A 17,722-nucleotide genomic window follows, 5' to 3' on the forward strand; every position below is an offset into this window, starting at 1 on the left:
GTACTGTTACCTTAATAAACTATTTTAGGACCAATAAAACTGGATTACTTAGCAAACAGGTGGCTGTACGTGTACTTCATTACTTTGTTAATTTGTTTATAACACCTCACAAGTCATTTACTATTTTACAGATGCTTGTGACTTTCACTTCCAGTGTGTTTATGTGAAGAGTATAAGGTTTTGGTACCAACTAAATTAAAGAGCAAGGGAAGAGGTCAGACTATGGGGACATAACTGAAATCTCTCTTACACACACACACACACACACACACACACACACACACACGTTCACAAAGGAGATGTTAAGTGATGCTTTCTTTAGACAATGGTGACCAGTGAATTAACTTATTACTTTCTTAATGGCTTTTACATCCCAAAGTGATGGTAAGGAGTCTTTACAAGCAACGGCCAGTATCTGAAACAACAGACTAGATGTATTTTGCTTTCTTTTGACAAATTTTGGGCTACCAAAATTACACATTTTAATGTAAAAAATGAAATGGCTCTCTTCTCATGATTGCAGAGCTAAGTTATGTTGTAGAGTTGTATGACCCAACCACTATGTTCAGAAGGCAAATCATTTTTTCTTTCATTTAGAAAAGCAACTATCTAGTAAATCAATGTTTAAGTGGTTCTGGCTTATATTTGAAGGACACTATTTTGGTTTGCAATCTTTATTGTTGTAACTTTATTCACCTTTACTGATTCATCCCTGGTAAAAATCTGGGCACGAGTGGCTCATTCCTGCAAGTCCCACTCAGGAGGCTAAGATTTGAAGTATTAGAGCTTGAGGCCAGCTTGGGCAAAAAGTTCTTGAGACTCCATCTCATCCAATAGCTGGGCATGATGGCATGCGCCTGTCATCCCAGCTATGATGGGAAGCCTAAAATAGGAAGATCACAGTCCAGGCTAGCCTGAACAAACAACTGCAAGCTCCTATCTCAAAAATAACCAGAGCAGAAAGGGCTGGAGGTGTAGCTCAAGTGATAGAGAGCATGCCTAGCAAATGCAAAGCCCTGAGTTGAAACCCCAGTACTGCTAAAAAAAAAAAAAAAACACTTGCAAGATTTCAAGAAATCCCAGACATCAACTAAAAAATTCTCAGAGCAGAAATGAGCTTGAAGTACAGGAACTCTTCTCTGTCTAAAGAGGGCAATGATTCCACTTACAGAAGCTTTAATGAAAGAGTGCCATGGCAATTTACTTTAATGCTTCTAAATTATAACTTAATGCTACACCATCAGTATATTCACCAATACTGAATTTGGAAAGCACAATCAAGAAGGACTCACAATTGTATTGGAACTACACAACTTAGCACAATGCCAGGAACTGATTCTAAAACAAAAAACTTAAGTATGCATGATAAAATTCTTGTCTTCAGGGGATCCATGAGCCTTTCCAAAAGGTACACAAGAAGTTGTGCAGTGCGTGTGCAAAATACATTTTTCTGGGAGTGGACTCATCACTTCAATTAAAGGAGCCCAGAGAGGCTAAGAAACAGTACATGGTAGAATTATTTTTAATAATTGAAGCTGTAGACCACAGGAAATTCAGTTTTGCACGAGTCAATTTTAATGAAAGAAAACTGACTAGAAAAGAAAACAATAGGTAATTTGCAAGTACTGAGCCTGGAAAAAAAATCCAAGTTGTTATTTCCTTTATGAGTTCTGGTTTAGAATGGGAGAAGGGGGACAGAACTGGGAACACAAGTTGGAAATAAGGTCCTAAGGGATTTAGGATGAATAAAGAAATACCATGAATTTAAAATGCAACTTAAGTCCAATTTTCAGTTTTTGCATATTATCAACTTATTTTTATTATTTAGTATCACAAACTTCAATTAGAATACTTTTAAAAATATTCTTTTGCATGCATTTAACAAATTGGACAAAAGGACAAGTATCCAGTTTACCTGCATTTTAACTAGGAAATTTTAAATGAGGAGCCAGTTAACATGTATTTAAAATCATTAGGAACATACAGGTAACAATGAAAATTCCAACGGTTAATGCATTATGCAACCTACCACTATGCACACGTTTGTGTAACACTACTAATAATGACCCCGGAGCACAGGCAAGTGGAGATGGAGGACTCTCCCTAAAAAGCAAGTGTAAGGGGTTAAATATCATCATCGTCGTCATCACTACTGAGGACAAAGCTGCTGCCTGTGGACTGAGGCCCATCTTCCTTCACATTCCCCACAGTCCCCCTCTCATCAGAATCATCAAACAATTTCTCATTGGAACCCTCCTCCTCGTCATTGGAATTGTTATCCTTGAACAACTTTTCATCCACATCTTCATCTTCCTTTAGATCTGCATCTTCTTCATCTTCCTTTTCATCTGAGTCTTCAAACAGCTTTTCATCTGCATCATCTTCTTCCTCTTTTTCATCAGCATCTTCACACCCTTTCTCATCTGCATCATCTTCATCCTCTTTCTCATCAGACTCATCGTCAAAAACCTTTTCACACGTACCTTCCTCTTCCTCCTTTTCATCTGAATCTTCAGCAAACTCTCTCTCAGAGCCTTCCTCATCCAACACCCTTTCAGAGCCTTCATCAAGTTCAGATTTGTCAGTGTCATTTTCTTCTAACTCTTTGTCAAGAAGGTTTTCAGGAAACTCCTTGTCAGAGCCATCTTCATCGAAATCTTTATCAAGACCGTTTTCTTCAAATTCTTTTTCAGAGCCTTCTTCAGACTGCTTTTCAGAGCAGTCTTCGTCAGTTTCTCTCTCTGAGTTGTCCTCCTCCAACTCCTTCTTGGGGCTGTCCTCTTCAGACTCCTTGTCAGGGTCAGCATCTTGAGACTCTTTTGCTAGGCTATTCTCTTCATACTCATTTCTGATTCTCTTCTTAAACCCACTTTCTGAGCCATTCTCTTTCACCTCCTTTTTAGCATTACCCTCTTCACACTCTTTTTTGGGGCCACCACCTTCAGAATCTCTCTCAAGGAAGCCCTCTTCAGATTCTTTTTTGGAGAAGCCTTCTTTCACCTCTTTTTCAGACCCACCTTCTTTAGCATCTTTTCCCGAAGCATCTTCTTCAAATTCTCCCCCATCTTCTGTTTTTTCAAACTTGTTCTCATCTATAGGGTCTTCAAATGCCATTCCAGCTGCAGCTTCTTGAGCATTCATTTTGGATGTGCTCGGGTGTGCTGAAAAATGCCTCATTCTAGAAGGCCCTGCTCTTTCTGGAGCACAGACAGAATCTGAACGCTGAAGGCCTCTGTTTGCCTCAGGAGCATTGAGGAATGCCTCCCATCCTCTCAGCCTTTCCTCCCTTTCTCTTGAGGTCTCTTCTACCTGTGGATAGTAGAAATTGCCATTATAATGAGTTTTACACAAAGGAAGTATCAACTTCTCTGAGCATTTCTAATATTGATGAAAGCACCTTGAGTTTGTAAGACAATACTTTTAAGGAAATTTAAGCAATTCCCTGTCCTCAGTTTTAGAACTCTGCATCTTAATTTGTTGACCTTAAATAAGATCATTTAAATAAATGCAAACAGCATAATATTACAGAAGACAGGAAGAGAAACATTTTAGTTTCATGTGTCCTTTTCTTATTACTATTCTGAGCAAGTCTCAGTGTTTCAGACTTAGAAACTGAAACACTGAAATGTTTTTTCTATCTTCTGAATGCAAAGTATTATTTAAAAGAACTGTTGTTACACAAAACCGATTAAACCAAACCCCCAACTTCAAGGTGAAGGACAGATAGATCAGTATTTGTTGAGACTGAAACAATTCCTATCCCTTCACAGTTGCAGAATTTACCTGATAATCTGTAGTCCCATCCCATGCTTGGGCAGTGATTTGACGGCCACCAAACCACCTCCCATCAAGGGTTTGAATACAATAATCAGCTTCCTCTGGATCCCTAAAAGACACAGAGGCCACACCATCTGGATGCCTCTGGAAAGATAAGAAAGAACAAGAAGGAATAATGGTAAGATTAAAAACAAAACACATTTGATAAAGTAGGCAAGTTGATCCTTTGAGCTAAAGACTTTATGAAGTCTGTCTTCTATTTTATCCCAGTCAAAGACATGCAGTCAGCTGCTGCGTTAGCCTCATCTTATCTAGCAAGAACCAAGCACAATGTTCTTGGAAACATTTTTGCTGACAACACCATTAAACAAGAGGGAAGACAGTGTAACTGTTGGAAGATGCCCCATCTTCAAACTTCAGCTTCCTCATCTGTAAAGTGGGTAGAATAGTTCCTTCCTATATAAAAGGTTTATGAGGATTACATGAGATAACATACAAAGCAGTTTGTAACACACCAGCAATAAATGGTAATTTTTAATTATTGTGTATCAGTGTTGGTAATAGAAGGGCAAGAAGAAGAAATACACAAGAAGATATATTTCTATTGTTCCAAATACAGAGGTAAATAATTCACAGAGAATGAAAAACGTGGATAAATAAGAAACTATACATTTTTCTTGTACTTTCATTTACCTAATCAAACACTCTTGAAGTGATGATAAAGGGAAATGAGACAGGCATATCAAATCTATCAAAGCTTTGACTTGTAAATCATGTTCATCTAACTATTATGGACACATGACTACCACTAGATAACAGACCTACTGTATAAAAAACAGTAATGTACAATCCAGGGGCATTTTAATGTCTGATAATCTTTATTAAGCTAGAAGAATGACTGCTTTAGGATTCATTTGTGTAGGCCATGAACTTACATCAAAGAGAAGGAGCTTCCTAATTTGTCCAAACTTTGAACACTCCACTCGAAGGTCTTCTCTGATCTCATTCAGCACCAATGGATCATCCTGTAAAAATAAGCATGATTAGAATAGGTTTGCCCCTTTCTATAATTCCTGTGAATTCAAATTTCTTGCTTGACAAACCAACAAATGAAAAAGGTTTTGTTTAAGGTTGGTTATGTTTGTGTGCAATCTGTAAGAAAAAAATAAAAAATAAGTGGTTAAGTTTGCCTTTACTTTAAGACAGAGGAAATGGACAATTATGGTATAAAGCAGATGTCTACAGTGACAAAGGAAAAGGAAGGAAAGTGGGAATTGTGTCAAATTAACAGCAGCTGTGAGAACAGAAGTCCTGTGGCACATACTGAGTAAGAGCCTGCTAACTCCTGTTCTGCACAGGCATCATAATCATACTGATGAAGCCCTTTGCTCTGTGTTTTAGATTTGTAGTTATGGAAATGTTTTAATAGAGAGATATCCCTTTCATTGACTTAATCTAAGGTTTTTTGGCATTACTGGGCTCTGAACTCAAGGTTTTGTCCTTGGTAGGCAGGCACTCCACCGTTTAAGTCATGCCTCCAGCCTTTTTTTTTTTTTTGCTGGAAATTTTGGAGATAGTGTCTAGGGTCTTACTTTCTGTCCAGGCTAGCCTGGACCACAATCCTATTTTATGCTTTTTGCAGTTTCTGGAACGACAGGCACACACCACCATGCCCAGCTTTTTTCCATTGAGATGGGGTCTTGTGAACTTTCTTGTCCAAGCTGGCCTATAACTGTGATTCTCCTGATCTCAGTCTCACAAGTAGCTAGGGTTATAGGCATAAGCTACTGGCACCAGGCTTAAGATTGTATTTTGAGCTTTTGAGATTCTATTTTAGCCAGGTGAGGTGGCCCAAACCTGTAATCCCAGTTACTCAAGAAGCAGAGATCAGGAAGACCATGGTCCAAGGCCCTGGTGAGGCAAAAAGCAAGAGACCCTATCTGAAAAATAATTTTAAGAAGAAAAAGTACAGGTGTATGACTCAAGTGGTAGAGCACTGGTCTAGCAAGCACGAGGCCCTGAGTTCAAAACCCAGTACTGCCAAAAAAGATTCTATTTTAATTCACAGGATAAACTTTATAAGGATTCCTGTTTCTTATCTGGTGGCACAGTATTACATACTACATGATGTATTAAGCACACAATGATATACATTCTTGCTGTTACTTTTTTAAAACACTGTGAGTATATTAAGAAATTCAAATACTGCTGTTTCTGGTGGTCTTGAGTTCAGTGGATTTTCCTCCCCAAAAAAACAAAAGGACTGACGATTCCCAGTGGAAATGAACAAATCTTTCTCTGACTTTCAGAGCATAAAAAAAGGCTCAGAAAAAGTTATAGTATCAACTTGAATTTTAACTCTAAACATATTTAAATGAAGATTCCTAGCTATGAATTTCTACTGAAGTAGAAATTCAACTTTTATTTTCTAGGAAACATTTAACATTTCTTACAAGTTTTTCTTTTTCTCACCAACTAAAGAGGAATTACAATGAACTACCAAAAAAGTGGCTTTTCTTCCCCTAAAGTTCTTTCAAAAAGCCAAAATAAACAAATGGCAGGTAATTAGTACAATTAGACTTAAAATAAAAATGGTAAAATCCTACTCATTTGCACAAATAAAAGGCTCAAAAAACCACACCTGGCAGACTAGACTTCCCCACTTCTCTAACCTAATTTTGGAGAAGAAAGAGGCCAATTTGCTTTACACAGACCACTTGAAACCAGGCGGGATGTGCAGACGACAGTGCACACCAACATAGATTTCTCTCCTTGTGAACTCTGAAGCCCACCACTGCCAGAACAAAGTATCCTGCCACCCTCTGAGGCATAAATTCTGAGAAGAAAACTTGCCTTTATTTACAAAGATGCTAAAGCCAAAATGTTTTATCCACTGAGTGAATGAAAAGAGCTTTTGCTTGGAAGTAACATGGATTCCATCCTATCATTCGTAAATAGTAAAGGCTGGGTCTGGAAGTGTAGCTCAGTGGGAGAGCATATGCTTAGCATGCACAAGGCCCTAACACCATAAAATACTGCTGGTATATTAACAAATATATATCGAGGGTCTTCTGTGTGCCAGGCACAATTCTATACACTGGGATACAATAGCAAACAAAGTAGACAAAGTGCTGGCTCTAACTGTAGCTCACATTCCAGCAAAGGAGATAAAATTATTTCAAATAATAATAAATGCTATGAAGGAAACAAACAGTTATATAAAGGCTCTGTAACTCCAAAGTAAAGTTTACACTAAACCAAGAGTAATTTGTTTTTAAACAATCAGGAATTTATTAAGCATGAAAATTTTATTTAAAAAAATATCCATTCGAAAAAAATTGCGAAGGACAATGTGGAATAAATGTAACTTTTGGGGGCAAATAATATTTGTTAAACTATTGAAAGCTAAGTCGGCCCAGGGTGACAGTTACATTCAAATAAGGTATCTCCATGAGTAAGGCAGGAGGCAGAAACAAGAAGAGATACAATCAGAGACTTCTACTAGCAGAAGGCTCAGATACTTTGAACTAACTTTGCACTTACACGCAGGTTTGAGCATCAGGAATATGAAATATGTAAGTCAAGAACTTCAAATCATAGAAGTAAATAGGTCATCTAATAAACAAACCATGGATAAAATGTGACGAATCACAGGAAACTCTGGGGTGTGCCTAGTAGACTAGATACTGTGATTTATCTATGCATTCCTTTTAAAGTCCCATGCAATAAGGACAGCATTTCCAAAAGCAACTACAGATGCTCAACTTACAATGGGGTTATGTCCCAATAAACCCAAGATAAATTGAAAATAGATTAAGTAGAAAATGTATTAGCTTTAACATACTCAGGATGCTTATACTAGCTTATGGTTGGGCAATATGATCCAACACCAAGTCTATTTTACAACAAAGCGCTGAGTATCTCAGATAGCTTACTGGATACTGTACAATACATTGAACAGTAGGTTGTTTGCCCCCATGCTTGCATGGATGGCTGGGAGCTCCAACTCCTGCCACTGCTTGGCAGCCTAGGGAAAGATCAAAATCCAAAACACAGCTCCTGCTAGATGTGCATTGCTTTCACACCACTTTTACATAAAGTTGAAAATTTTTAAGTCATACCGTCTAAGTCAGAGACTGTATACTGTGTACATTTGTATCTTTTAATCATACTTTAGTATTACTACAAATCTAAAGCAGCTATTATATTTAAAGATTCTTGTGGATTTCTGGTCAGAAGAGACATTAAGCAACTTTATAAAGAGGTCACAGAACTATCTAATAATGTCAAAAGATGTCCAGACTCCACAGGTACACAGTACACCCTATCATATCACTAGCCACAGTGATGGAGTTCCACTGCCCATTTTGGGGCCTCTTATAAGGGGACTAAAATGATACTGTCATTGTGATACTTAACAAACCATATACACAAGAATGGGTATTAGTTGCAACAAGAACATTTATGAACCTGGGATTTTACATTACGAACATCTCTTCTCATGTGTAACTTGCTATTATTAATTCCAGAACCAAGCAGAGAAGAGTTGTTTTCCCACTAATGATAATATCAATCTACAACAGCAAAAAGAGATAAGAATAGAGGCACAGGGCTGGGCACAGTGGCTCATGCCTGGAATCTCAGCTACTCAGGAGACGGAGATCAGGAAGACAGTGGCTCAAGGACAGCCCAGGCAAAATGTTACTGAGCCCCCACCTCAACAAAAAGCTAGGTGTGGGTGGTGGTGAACAGCTGTAATCCCAGCTGTATAGAACACTTAGGTAGGAGGATCAAGGTCTGAAGCTAGCCTCAGGGAGAAGTGAAACCCAACCTGAAAAATAAACTAAAAGCAAAAAGGGCTGGGGGCGTGGCTCAAGTGTAGACAGCCTGTCCAACAAATGCAAAAGCCCTGAGTTTAAACACTAGTATCACCAAAAAATAAAAATCACCAAAAAATAAAGAAAAGAAAAAAACGGAGACACGATAAAGCACTTGGACCCTTGACAACAATTAATTTCTCTTACACCTCCTTAGTAGCTAACTTTTCTCCATTCATTCACTTTAATTTGCTGCTCTTGGAATCTTACATACACATTAAGTATTATAACCTCCTCCTAAGAGTCACAAAAGAGTTTTGTAAAAGTGAGGGCCTAAAAAATAACCCCCAAAACCAGGTACTGAACTAAACTAAGGTTTTTTAAGGATCAAACTTCTAGTGGCAAAGTGAAGTTTACATTTGCAAGGGTAAAACTGTACTCTCCACCAAAATCAGCCCAGATTTATTGAACTGCTCTCAAACTCCACAAGCTGTTCCCATCAGTTTTTTAATGACTTTCCATACCAAGCAGCTGTTGTTTGGGGGCCACAGTATGAGTACTAAACAGTCTTACCTGGGATGCAATTAAAAGAGCATTGGGCTAAACAAAGGGAGATCCAAAAAAATTAGATTCTTGGCTCTATTTTTCTGCCTTACAGGATGTAGCATGTTAAAGATGGGGCAAAATAAGCTTTGAGCTCTCTTGAAAGAAAGTGTATTTGTTAAAATACCATTTCCTACCTCAAAATCCATAGGATGAAACATATTTTTGATGATGACAACTCGTTCATGGCGCATCCTGGATGGTCCGGCTCTTCTCTCAGGTCTCCAATCCAACTGCCTAATGCAATAAAATAGTAACAATAAACTGAATTTTGGTTAGATTTGTTGGAGAAAATGAGTGGTTAATATAATCCTTCGTTGAGTATTTAATACTCAAAAATACTCCAAAACAATAACATGCATTTTAGTCACAGTTCCATTCTGAAATAGAAATATTTGCAGGGGAAAAATAAATTCATTTTCTGAAATCCTCAGCATACATTTTCTTAAAGCAGCTCTTGTCTCATTATGTAAACATTCCAATGAGGCTTCTAAAATTGCTAATTATTTAGTATTTTAGCTAAATACTTGGCTGTCTAGGAAGATATAGTTGCCCCTTGTCACCTGCAGAGGATTGGTTCCAGGACTCACCTTGAATACTAAAATCCTAGGACGGTCAAGTCCTTTACAGAAAACAGTATAATATTTGCATATAACCTACATATATCCTCCCAAGTATTTGACATCAACTCTAGATCACTTGTAATACCTTATACGATGTAAATGCTACTTAAGTAGCTGTCATACAGCATTATTTATGTAATAATGACAAGAAAAAAGTTTGTACACATTCAGTACAGATGCAATTTTTCCCAAGTATTTTCAGTCCATGGTAGGCTGAGTGTGCAGATGCAGAACCTATGGATATGAAAGGCTGATTGTACTTCTGAATTCAAAAAATTTTTAAATTGTATTAGTTTTCTGGAATCTTATTACAAAGAACAAACTGCACTGAAATATAAAACCACTCACTTTTTGTTACAATTTTAAATTGTTTATAAAATTTGTTCACATCTATTTTTTACTAATCTTATAAAAATTATGAGACAGCACAACCAAAGCACAATGTTAGACATGTAACAGAATTCACTTGATGAAAGTATTTATCATTTTGACTGATTTCTTAAAACCACCGTGTTTCAAAATGTCTGTTTAACAACAAACATTAACAGAAACATGATATTACATATATACTATTTACAACTACACTAAGACATAAATGCAATGATAAAACACATCATTTCTAATTTGTACTAACAAATCTGTATATAAAAACTTAGCTTTTGGTATAGCTGATTTCAATCTACATTGAACATGAACTTTGTTATGTAAACCTAAACTATCAAACTTAATTAGATGTTAACATTTCCCAAACACATGGCTTCCCTTAGCTTAATCTCTCTCTTATATTACAAATAACCACCTCAGGAAAAGAAAACCACCACTACTGCCGAATCAGTCCATCATACAGACTACTGAAGACCCCCCCCCCACACACCGATGAGCTAATGAAATTCTTTTAGAATAATAATCTGTAGACATTTGATGGAATAAAACTAAGTGGCTATTACCAAAAATATACTTTATTCATATGAAACTTTGAAAAAGGAAAAAAATACACACTTTTGTTGCAGAGACAGCTTCTTCTTATAATCTTTGCACTTCTTCTTCTTCTTTGAGGCATCATATTCCCCCTTCAGTTGAAACTTTGCCACCTCGACATGTAACTTGTAGCCTCTAATTTCATCTTCATCCAAAAGCTTCAATGCAAGCTCCACAGATTCTCGCTTTATGAAGATAAAATAAAATACAGTAAGTTACACACTAAGATGAAAGTTAAGGAGTTTTTTAGGTGAATAGTAACTACCTACTTTGAGATTATAAAAACTCTAGAACATAAATCGGGAAATTTGCATTGGAAACATAGCTTTACTTAACCAGCATGTGAATTTGGGCATGTTGCTCAAGCTCTCTGAGCCCCAATTTCTTTACCTGTAAAATGGAATAGCAATGCCTTTATCACAGAGCTCCTGACAAAACTAAATGAAAGGACAGGAACCAGCATATCATAAATAGTCAATAAATTGTATTTCTGGGTAATTTTGCCTCTTGGAGCCTCAATTTCTTATCTGCAGAATGAGGCAAGCAGACTTGCATGATTTCTAAGGTGCACTCCAATTCTAAAAATTTGTAAAAACTCCCTCTTAAAAGATTGGATGACTGAAGGAACTGGAGAAAAATAGACATTTAACTTTTTGCTTCATCAACTAATATGCGGGCCTGTAATGCATTGATAAGTAGAAGATAATTATCTGATGGCTAACATTAAATACATTTCTAGATTTGGGTTCCTACACAAACAGGGTAGTTATCAGCCCCACACAGTGAAAGATCTGAGGCTCTGAGGAAACATAAAAAGACAACTGAATTCAGCTGCTCACATCGTATGTGGATCTTGGAACAATTAATTATATTTTTCTGGACCTTAATTTACTAGTCTGACAACCTTGCACTTTTCATGGGCCCTGAATTACACATACAGGTTTCATAAAACCCCGTTTTTTAATTTAAAATATTTCAAAATCCAATCAAACATCCTAAGAATCACTTCTCATATTTTCAGGAGTTCTTGGAACTTGCAAAACTCTCAAATCTTACATTTAAAGATTACAAAAGTATCTTCCTAGAATGGTCATGTTCTCATGCTCATGTCCTATCTTCATCATGTGTAAGAACCAGGTCAAAAACCTATCACCTAGATAAAAGTTTCAAATTTAAATGATGACAAACAGCATGGTTGGTGATGATGACAGAAATAGACAAGTCAAGACTACAAGCAGATAACTGGTTGAAAAGAAAGTCAATTTTGCTTGAAGCATGTTGATTCTGCAACATGCAGCAGAATCCTCAGTGGAATCAGAGAGGTCATGGCTGTGGAGGATGATGGTGGATGTAGGACGGGAGGATCCTGAGCTTTAGGCTCACTGGTCACACAACCTGGATACTTCGCTTACACACTAGGTGTCCTTGGGCAAAGTGCTCAGACCTTTCTTGGGCCTCAGCATCTTCATTTGTAAAGTGGTGGTAATGACAGTGCCTCACACAGCATTATTAAAGTGCGATGAGCTAATCCAGTACCCATCACAATACATTTTAATGATTATAAAAGTGGAATTTTTACTTACTTTGTCAAAATTTCATGTTATCTTTCAAATAAGTTGTTTGATTTGTTCAGAAAAGATAAATTCCAATAAATAAGTCATTTAATTAAATAATGCCAAGTTCAGTCTAAAAAAAAAGCCTACCATACAAAAACCTGTCAGCCCAATTCTACCCTCTTCTGATCCCTCTAGCATATTGTACATTCAAAACTTACCTGTGTTGTTTGTACCATTATTTTATCATTTTGACTTCACTTTGGAATTATTTTCAGGTTCTATGACAAATTTACATGTCATCACCATGCCCACTTCTTTTACACCTGGCAGTAATACATACTTAAGGTGACAAGTGTTACAGGAATGATGGCTGCCTTTGGCACTGAGCTTTCCCTGTACAATTCATGACACCAAGTTTACACAAAGTTCTGCAAATTTCTAATACCATTCTCTTCTTTCCCATTTAAAGCAGCAAACATATGCTATCATCTCCTTCACGGTCTAATTCAGAGGTCAGAAAATCCTTTTATAATCAGGCAGTTAGTAAACAGTTTAAGTTTGAGGGCCACGAGGTCTATGATGCAACCAATCAACTCTGCTGATGAAACACAAAAGACTAGTGAAACACAGCCATAGACAAGTATGTAAGTGAATGAGAATGGCTGTGTTCCAATAAAACTTTAATTAACAAAGGAAAGGAAGGTAAAACAGATCCTGTCTGGGGGTTGGTAACAGTGGGAGGGGGGAGGACATAAAGAAAGGTTGAAGGAGGGCAAATATGATGGAAATATTTTGTATTCATGTATCAAAATGGAACAATGAGACCTGTTGAAACTATTCCAGGAATTGGGGGAAGAGGAGATAAAGGAGAATGATGGAGGGGTTGAATTTAACTACGATGTATCGTAAGCACTTTTGCAAATGTCACAATGTACCCCCAGTACAATAATAATATGCTAATAAAAAATAAAATAAAATGAACAAAACAAAACTTTATTTTTAAAAAGGTTGCAGGCTGGACTTTGCTAAACCCTTGTCTAATTCATTCCACTGAGCAAATGTCAATGGCTTTTTTTCTTCCTGTATGTAAAAATGTTTTCTTCATTGAAGACATGCACTAATAAAGAGATCTTTTACATTGAGAATTTTAAGACAAAAGAGGCACTTTAGTCTCATATAATATTTTGACCAGATAACAAAGGCAAGTGATACACACAGGTACTCTATGTGTAAAACTGAAATTTCAGTTTCCTTCATATCTTGTTTTGAACAGTTCTCAGTTATCATCTATAAAAGATTATAGCCCTGGCTCCAGAGTTAAAAATGGAAACACAAGAAGTTTATTGGCCATATAACTGACCTTCAAATAACAGCAAAGCCCATCTCCTTTCAGATTTCCTTGATTATCTTTGTAAAGTTTGACCTTAAATTCTTCTGTCTGAGGATCTCTCATAATAATGCCAAATTTGGACATAAGCTGTATAAATTCATCCACTGTAATATCTGGAGGCAAACCTGTAATTTCAGAAGAAAATTTTAAATATTTATAAGGGTGAGAATTACTTAGCATGCTACCAATTAGAAATTTACAACTTAGATGAGTGCAAAGCTGACTTTCTAAATCAATGCAAAAATACCTTATCTGTAGAACTGAGGAATAGTCACAATTTTATGTATTCAAATACACAGTAAAATTATGCTTTGCTCAGGACTCACTGAATCTGAAGGGGCAAAGTGCCATAAGTTACCTAAATCAGATGAAATTTGCACATACTTAATTTTTCTTAGTTCTGTAATAAACAAATTTCTCACTAATGAAACAGCTGAACAAAAAATGACAGGATAAAAAATGCACTTTAGAGAAACTGAAAATAAAAAATCACTTTGGGAAAAATATCAACATCAGATATTTCCAACCCTAAGTTTGTTTAAAAAGGTATACATACCAGACACATACACGTTTGTATTTCTATCTTCTTCAACATGAAACCATCCTAAAAATCAAAATGAAATAAATAAATACTTATTAAGAAAAGATAAGAGTCACATTAGGAAATCTTGACAGTGTGGCAGTTTCTTGAAACTTTCAGGAATTTTCTCTTACCCTTAAGAAGACTAAGACAAACTTATTTCATATTACTACTCAGTTTTAAAAATATTTGAACCTTTTTATGGATAATTATAGAGCCCCATCTAAAAAATTATGATTCTTTATGACTGATATTACTTTGATTAATAAAATCTCACCTTATTATTTCTTCAATCCTATTATAATTCTCTAAAATGCAACTATATGTTCATACTCATTTTTAATTTTTTACACCCATGCTTTATAAACTAGAACCACTTGCCTGCTTCAGCCTTTCTTTTTTCTCCCTTCTTTCTAGGATCAGTGGGTTCAGGGGTTTTTCTTTGTGGTGGTTCTTCTACAGGCCTAGTATTGTTGTCCTGGACATTTGCAGTAGAACTAGATGCACCATCACTAGAGAAGCCATAATTAGCCTGATATGTAGCAATGAAATCTTCGGTGATCTAAATAAGAAAGTCAGTACAGATACATATAGAAATTCAAGGTTATTTCTACCCACAGAAGTTTAAAATGTGCTATATTACTGTATATTCAGTATAGAAGTGTTTCTATAGATAATAGTTGTAGTAATTACAGTATAAATACAAGAATATTCACCTTATATAGAAAACTGCATACTATGATAAAAGTAAGACACAGGTAGGTACTTGGATTATCAACACCAAAGTGTGAGACAGGTTAAAGCATTTTAAATGATATTGGCAACTTTTTTAGTAGTTTTATATATAAATTACTAGTTTCTTACCATATACTTGACTAAGGCTACAAATATATAAAACAAAGGAATTATCTGGTAATGATGAAACAAAATAAAACCAAAAGGTCAACTAACAATCTAACTACAGAATCTACTTTTTTTTACTGTATCAATGCACAAATATATTTATACAGAAAATATTTATATGCCAATATGAAGACAGCACACAACATGGAACTCTGATTTGGTACATAAAGGAATGGGACTAACAATTGTCAAACAAAATGCTCATTTTAACTCTGTAACTAATTAAGTCATATTACCATTTAGTGTCAGAACAAATTAAAGTTAAGTGCAGTTCATATCTGTCTTCCTAGCTTGGGGGTGGGGAAGTTCTGTTGCACAATGACAAAAATGCAGTTACATCATTATATCAATAATAGTAGGTAACAGAAATGAGGAAATTTAAAACTCAAAATTTGAAGAGGTACAGGCTTCAAAACATAAAAGAAAAGTTATCAATTAATCACTTACTAGACTATTGTCAAAGGTACTCAGAAGGTGGAAAAAACCAACTCTGAATTCAAGCTGGCTTTACACGTAGAAAAGTGAAATAGTAAATTGTAAAGATTTGGAGGACTGCAATATACATGAATGCAAAATGGGAATGAAAAATTGAAATAAAGAATTTTAAAATAACAATTTACTTCCACAACGTAAACATATTTTGTTTTACTGGCTTTCAAGTCACTTAGTGTGCTGTTCACATCCTTCTAACTGATGCTCTGCCCCTATGATGGTTAGATTAACAAGGTACTTTTACTACAAGGTTTAAGGCACCAAGTTTAACACTAGTTACTTTGCTTCCCAAGCTGAAATATAACACTTAACAATTTTCAAGTACTTCAAACAAATGTACACAGATCTTTTCCATCCATCCTCTGTGCATCTCTAGTCATATTACTGCGGTTATATGGTTCCAACGTAGATACCCTGGGGATTTAGTAGAAAAATAAAGCAAGGTGCAAAGAAAAAGTTCAGTCAATAAATGGCTACTGTAAAAAAATCAACAAGCTGCATTTTGCACATAGCATATAAGCTAAACATCTGAATAAGGCTGGCTATCTGAGAGGAACAGTTACTAAACCTGGTGTTTTTCCTCTTTGCAATAAAAAGCAGTCATCAGTGTAATGACCAACTATGACCTTCACAGACAAAATTAATACGGCCGAAAAAAAGACATTTAAGACACCACCCTAAATATTTACGTTTCTCTACACATCAGTACTGTAACAGACACAACAAAATGACGCGTCACCATCCCATTCACGAGGGACTAGGACCAAGGACCTCAGCAAAGCAAACGTAAAAGGAGTGCCCTGTAAGGCTGGCTGGGGGCCCGCTCCGCAGTGGCGACCACACCACTCTCACCTTGGGGAACCAAGCTTTCTTGTCCAGATCCCACTCATAAGGGGTATCAGCCGGCTGCTGCCCGAAAGAATCCGTTTCTCCGCTGGGATCTTTCGGGGTGTCACCGTCCTTGGTGTCTCCATACAATTCTTGCATTCGCAACTGCTCATCAAACTCGTCATTCCCACCCAAGTTGTTGGTGCTCATGTTTCCTACCTAGGCCAGGAGCAGGGTTCAGAGAAGCGAAGAGGGCCAAGATGACGCTGGAGGGGAGCAGAGAAAGGGAGATCAGTAGCGCTAGGCTCTTGCCCTGCCGCCCCCCGGCCCGCCTCCCGGCCCGCCTTCCCGCAGCGCCCCAGCAGTCTCCGGGAAGTCGGGACCACACAGCAGCTGCACCGCCCCTGGCTCCGCCCACGCACCCCACGTGTGCGCACGCACGCGCGCGCGCCTTGATTCTCCCAGCTCGGCCCGCGCCGCTTCTCACCAGGCTCGCTCCGCAGGCCCTGGGCGCCGCTACTCAGTCCAGGGCTCAGCGGGAGCGCGCACGCGCGCTGCCGCCTCTAGAGACCAAGTCGGAGACGGCTGTAGCTCCCGCGGCAAGTCAGGAAATTATTTTGAAAAGGAAGCCCAGCTCAGACTGACGCAGTGACCACTCTAGGCGCGTACCGACGTCGCGGGTTGCGACGCCACGCCCACAGTGGCGTCAGAAGGCGTCGACGCAGGCGTGCGGCTCAGGACTCTGGGGCGGAGCGCCAGGGGGCGCGCTGCTGCCGTTGTGGACACCCACCGGAGTACGCCTACAGAGGGACACGACCCGCGGGGACCATAGCATCCTAGAGACCTCGTTCTCAGCGGGGTCCCCGGCAGGTCGAGTCTGGTTTGGCCCCGGCGGTAGCCCGAATGACGGCGTGGGAATATTCCCATGCAGCAGGCGCTGGGCGCGCATCGCGGCGGCCGCCATCTTGGGGAAGTGGGTGGGGTGAGCAGAACGAGTTTTTCTCCCATGGGGTAAACGACGCGCCTCCTTCGTCCAAAGACTCCTCCCTTGCGCTGGAACCGTGTCTTTTACTTATTTGCAGATGACTGCCCTAGGCTAGTCCCTGCTCTAGTGCATCGTGGTAGTCTATCTACCCACCTGGCACGCGGTCTGATGTCTAGTGTGGAGTGAATGA

At 38.0% G+C, this 17,722-nt stretch overlaps 1 protein-coding gene across 2 annotated transcripts; it reads right to left on the bottom strand.

Moving 5' to 3' along the window:
• Positions 1–1,531: 1,531 nt before the first annotated feature.
• Positions 1,532–17,208, bottom strand: Htatsf1 (HIV-1 Tat specific factor 1). Of its 2 annotated transcripts, XM_020182643.2 has the most exons (10): positions 17,035–17,208; positions 16,572–16,813; positions 14,706–14,886; positions 14,301–14,348; positions 13,715–13,869; positions 10,820–10,983; positions 9,335–9,434; positions 4,713–4,802; positions 3,784–3,921; positions 1,533–3,309 (listed from the first exon to the last, which is right to left on the bottom strand). In XM_020182643.2, the coding sequence occupies exons 2-10, from the start codon at positions 16,755–16,757 to the stop codon at positions 2,125–2,127; spliced, it is 2,247 nt and encodes a 748-aa protein (XP_020038232.1). In that variant the 5' UTR covers positions 16,758–16,813; positions 17,035–17,208; the 3' UTR covers positions 1,533–2,124. The 2 variants fall into 2 exon arrangements, with proteins under 2 accessions (XP_073920473.1, XP_020038232.1); XM_074064372.1 differs by lacking the exon at positions 17,035–17,208 and having other exon boundaries at positions 1,532–3,309; positions 16,572–16,924.
• Positions 17,209–17,722: the final 514 nt, after the last annotated feature.

The sequence above is a fragment of the Castor canadensis genome, chromosome X (genome assembly GCF_047511655.1).
Source record: "Castor canadensis chromosome X, mCasCan1.hap1v2, whole genome shotgun sequence".
In the NCBI taxonomy this organism is placed as follows: Eukaryota; Metazoa; Chordata; class Mammalia; order Rodentia; family Castoridae; genus Castor; species Castor canadensis.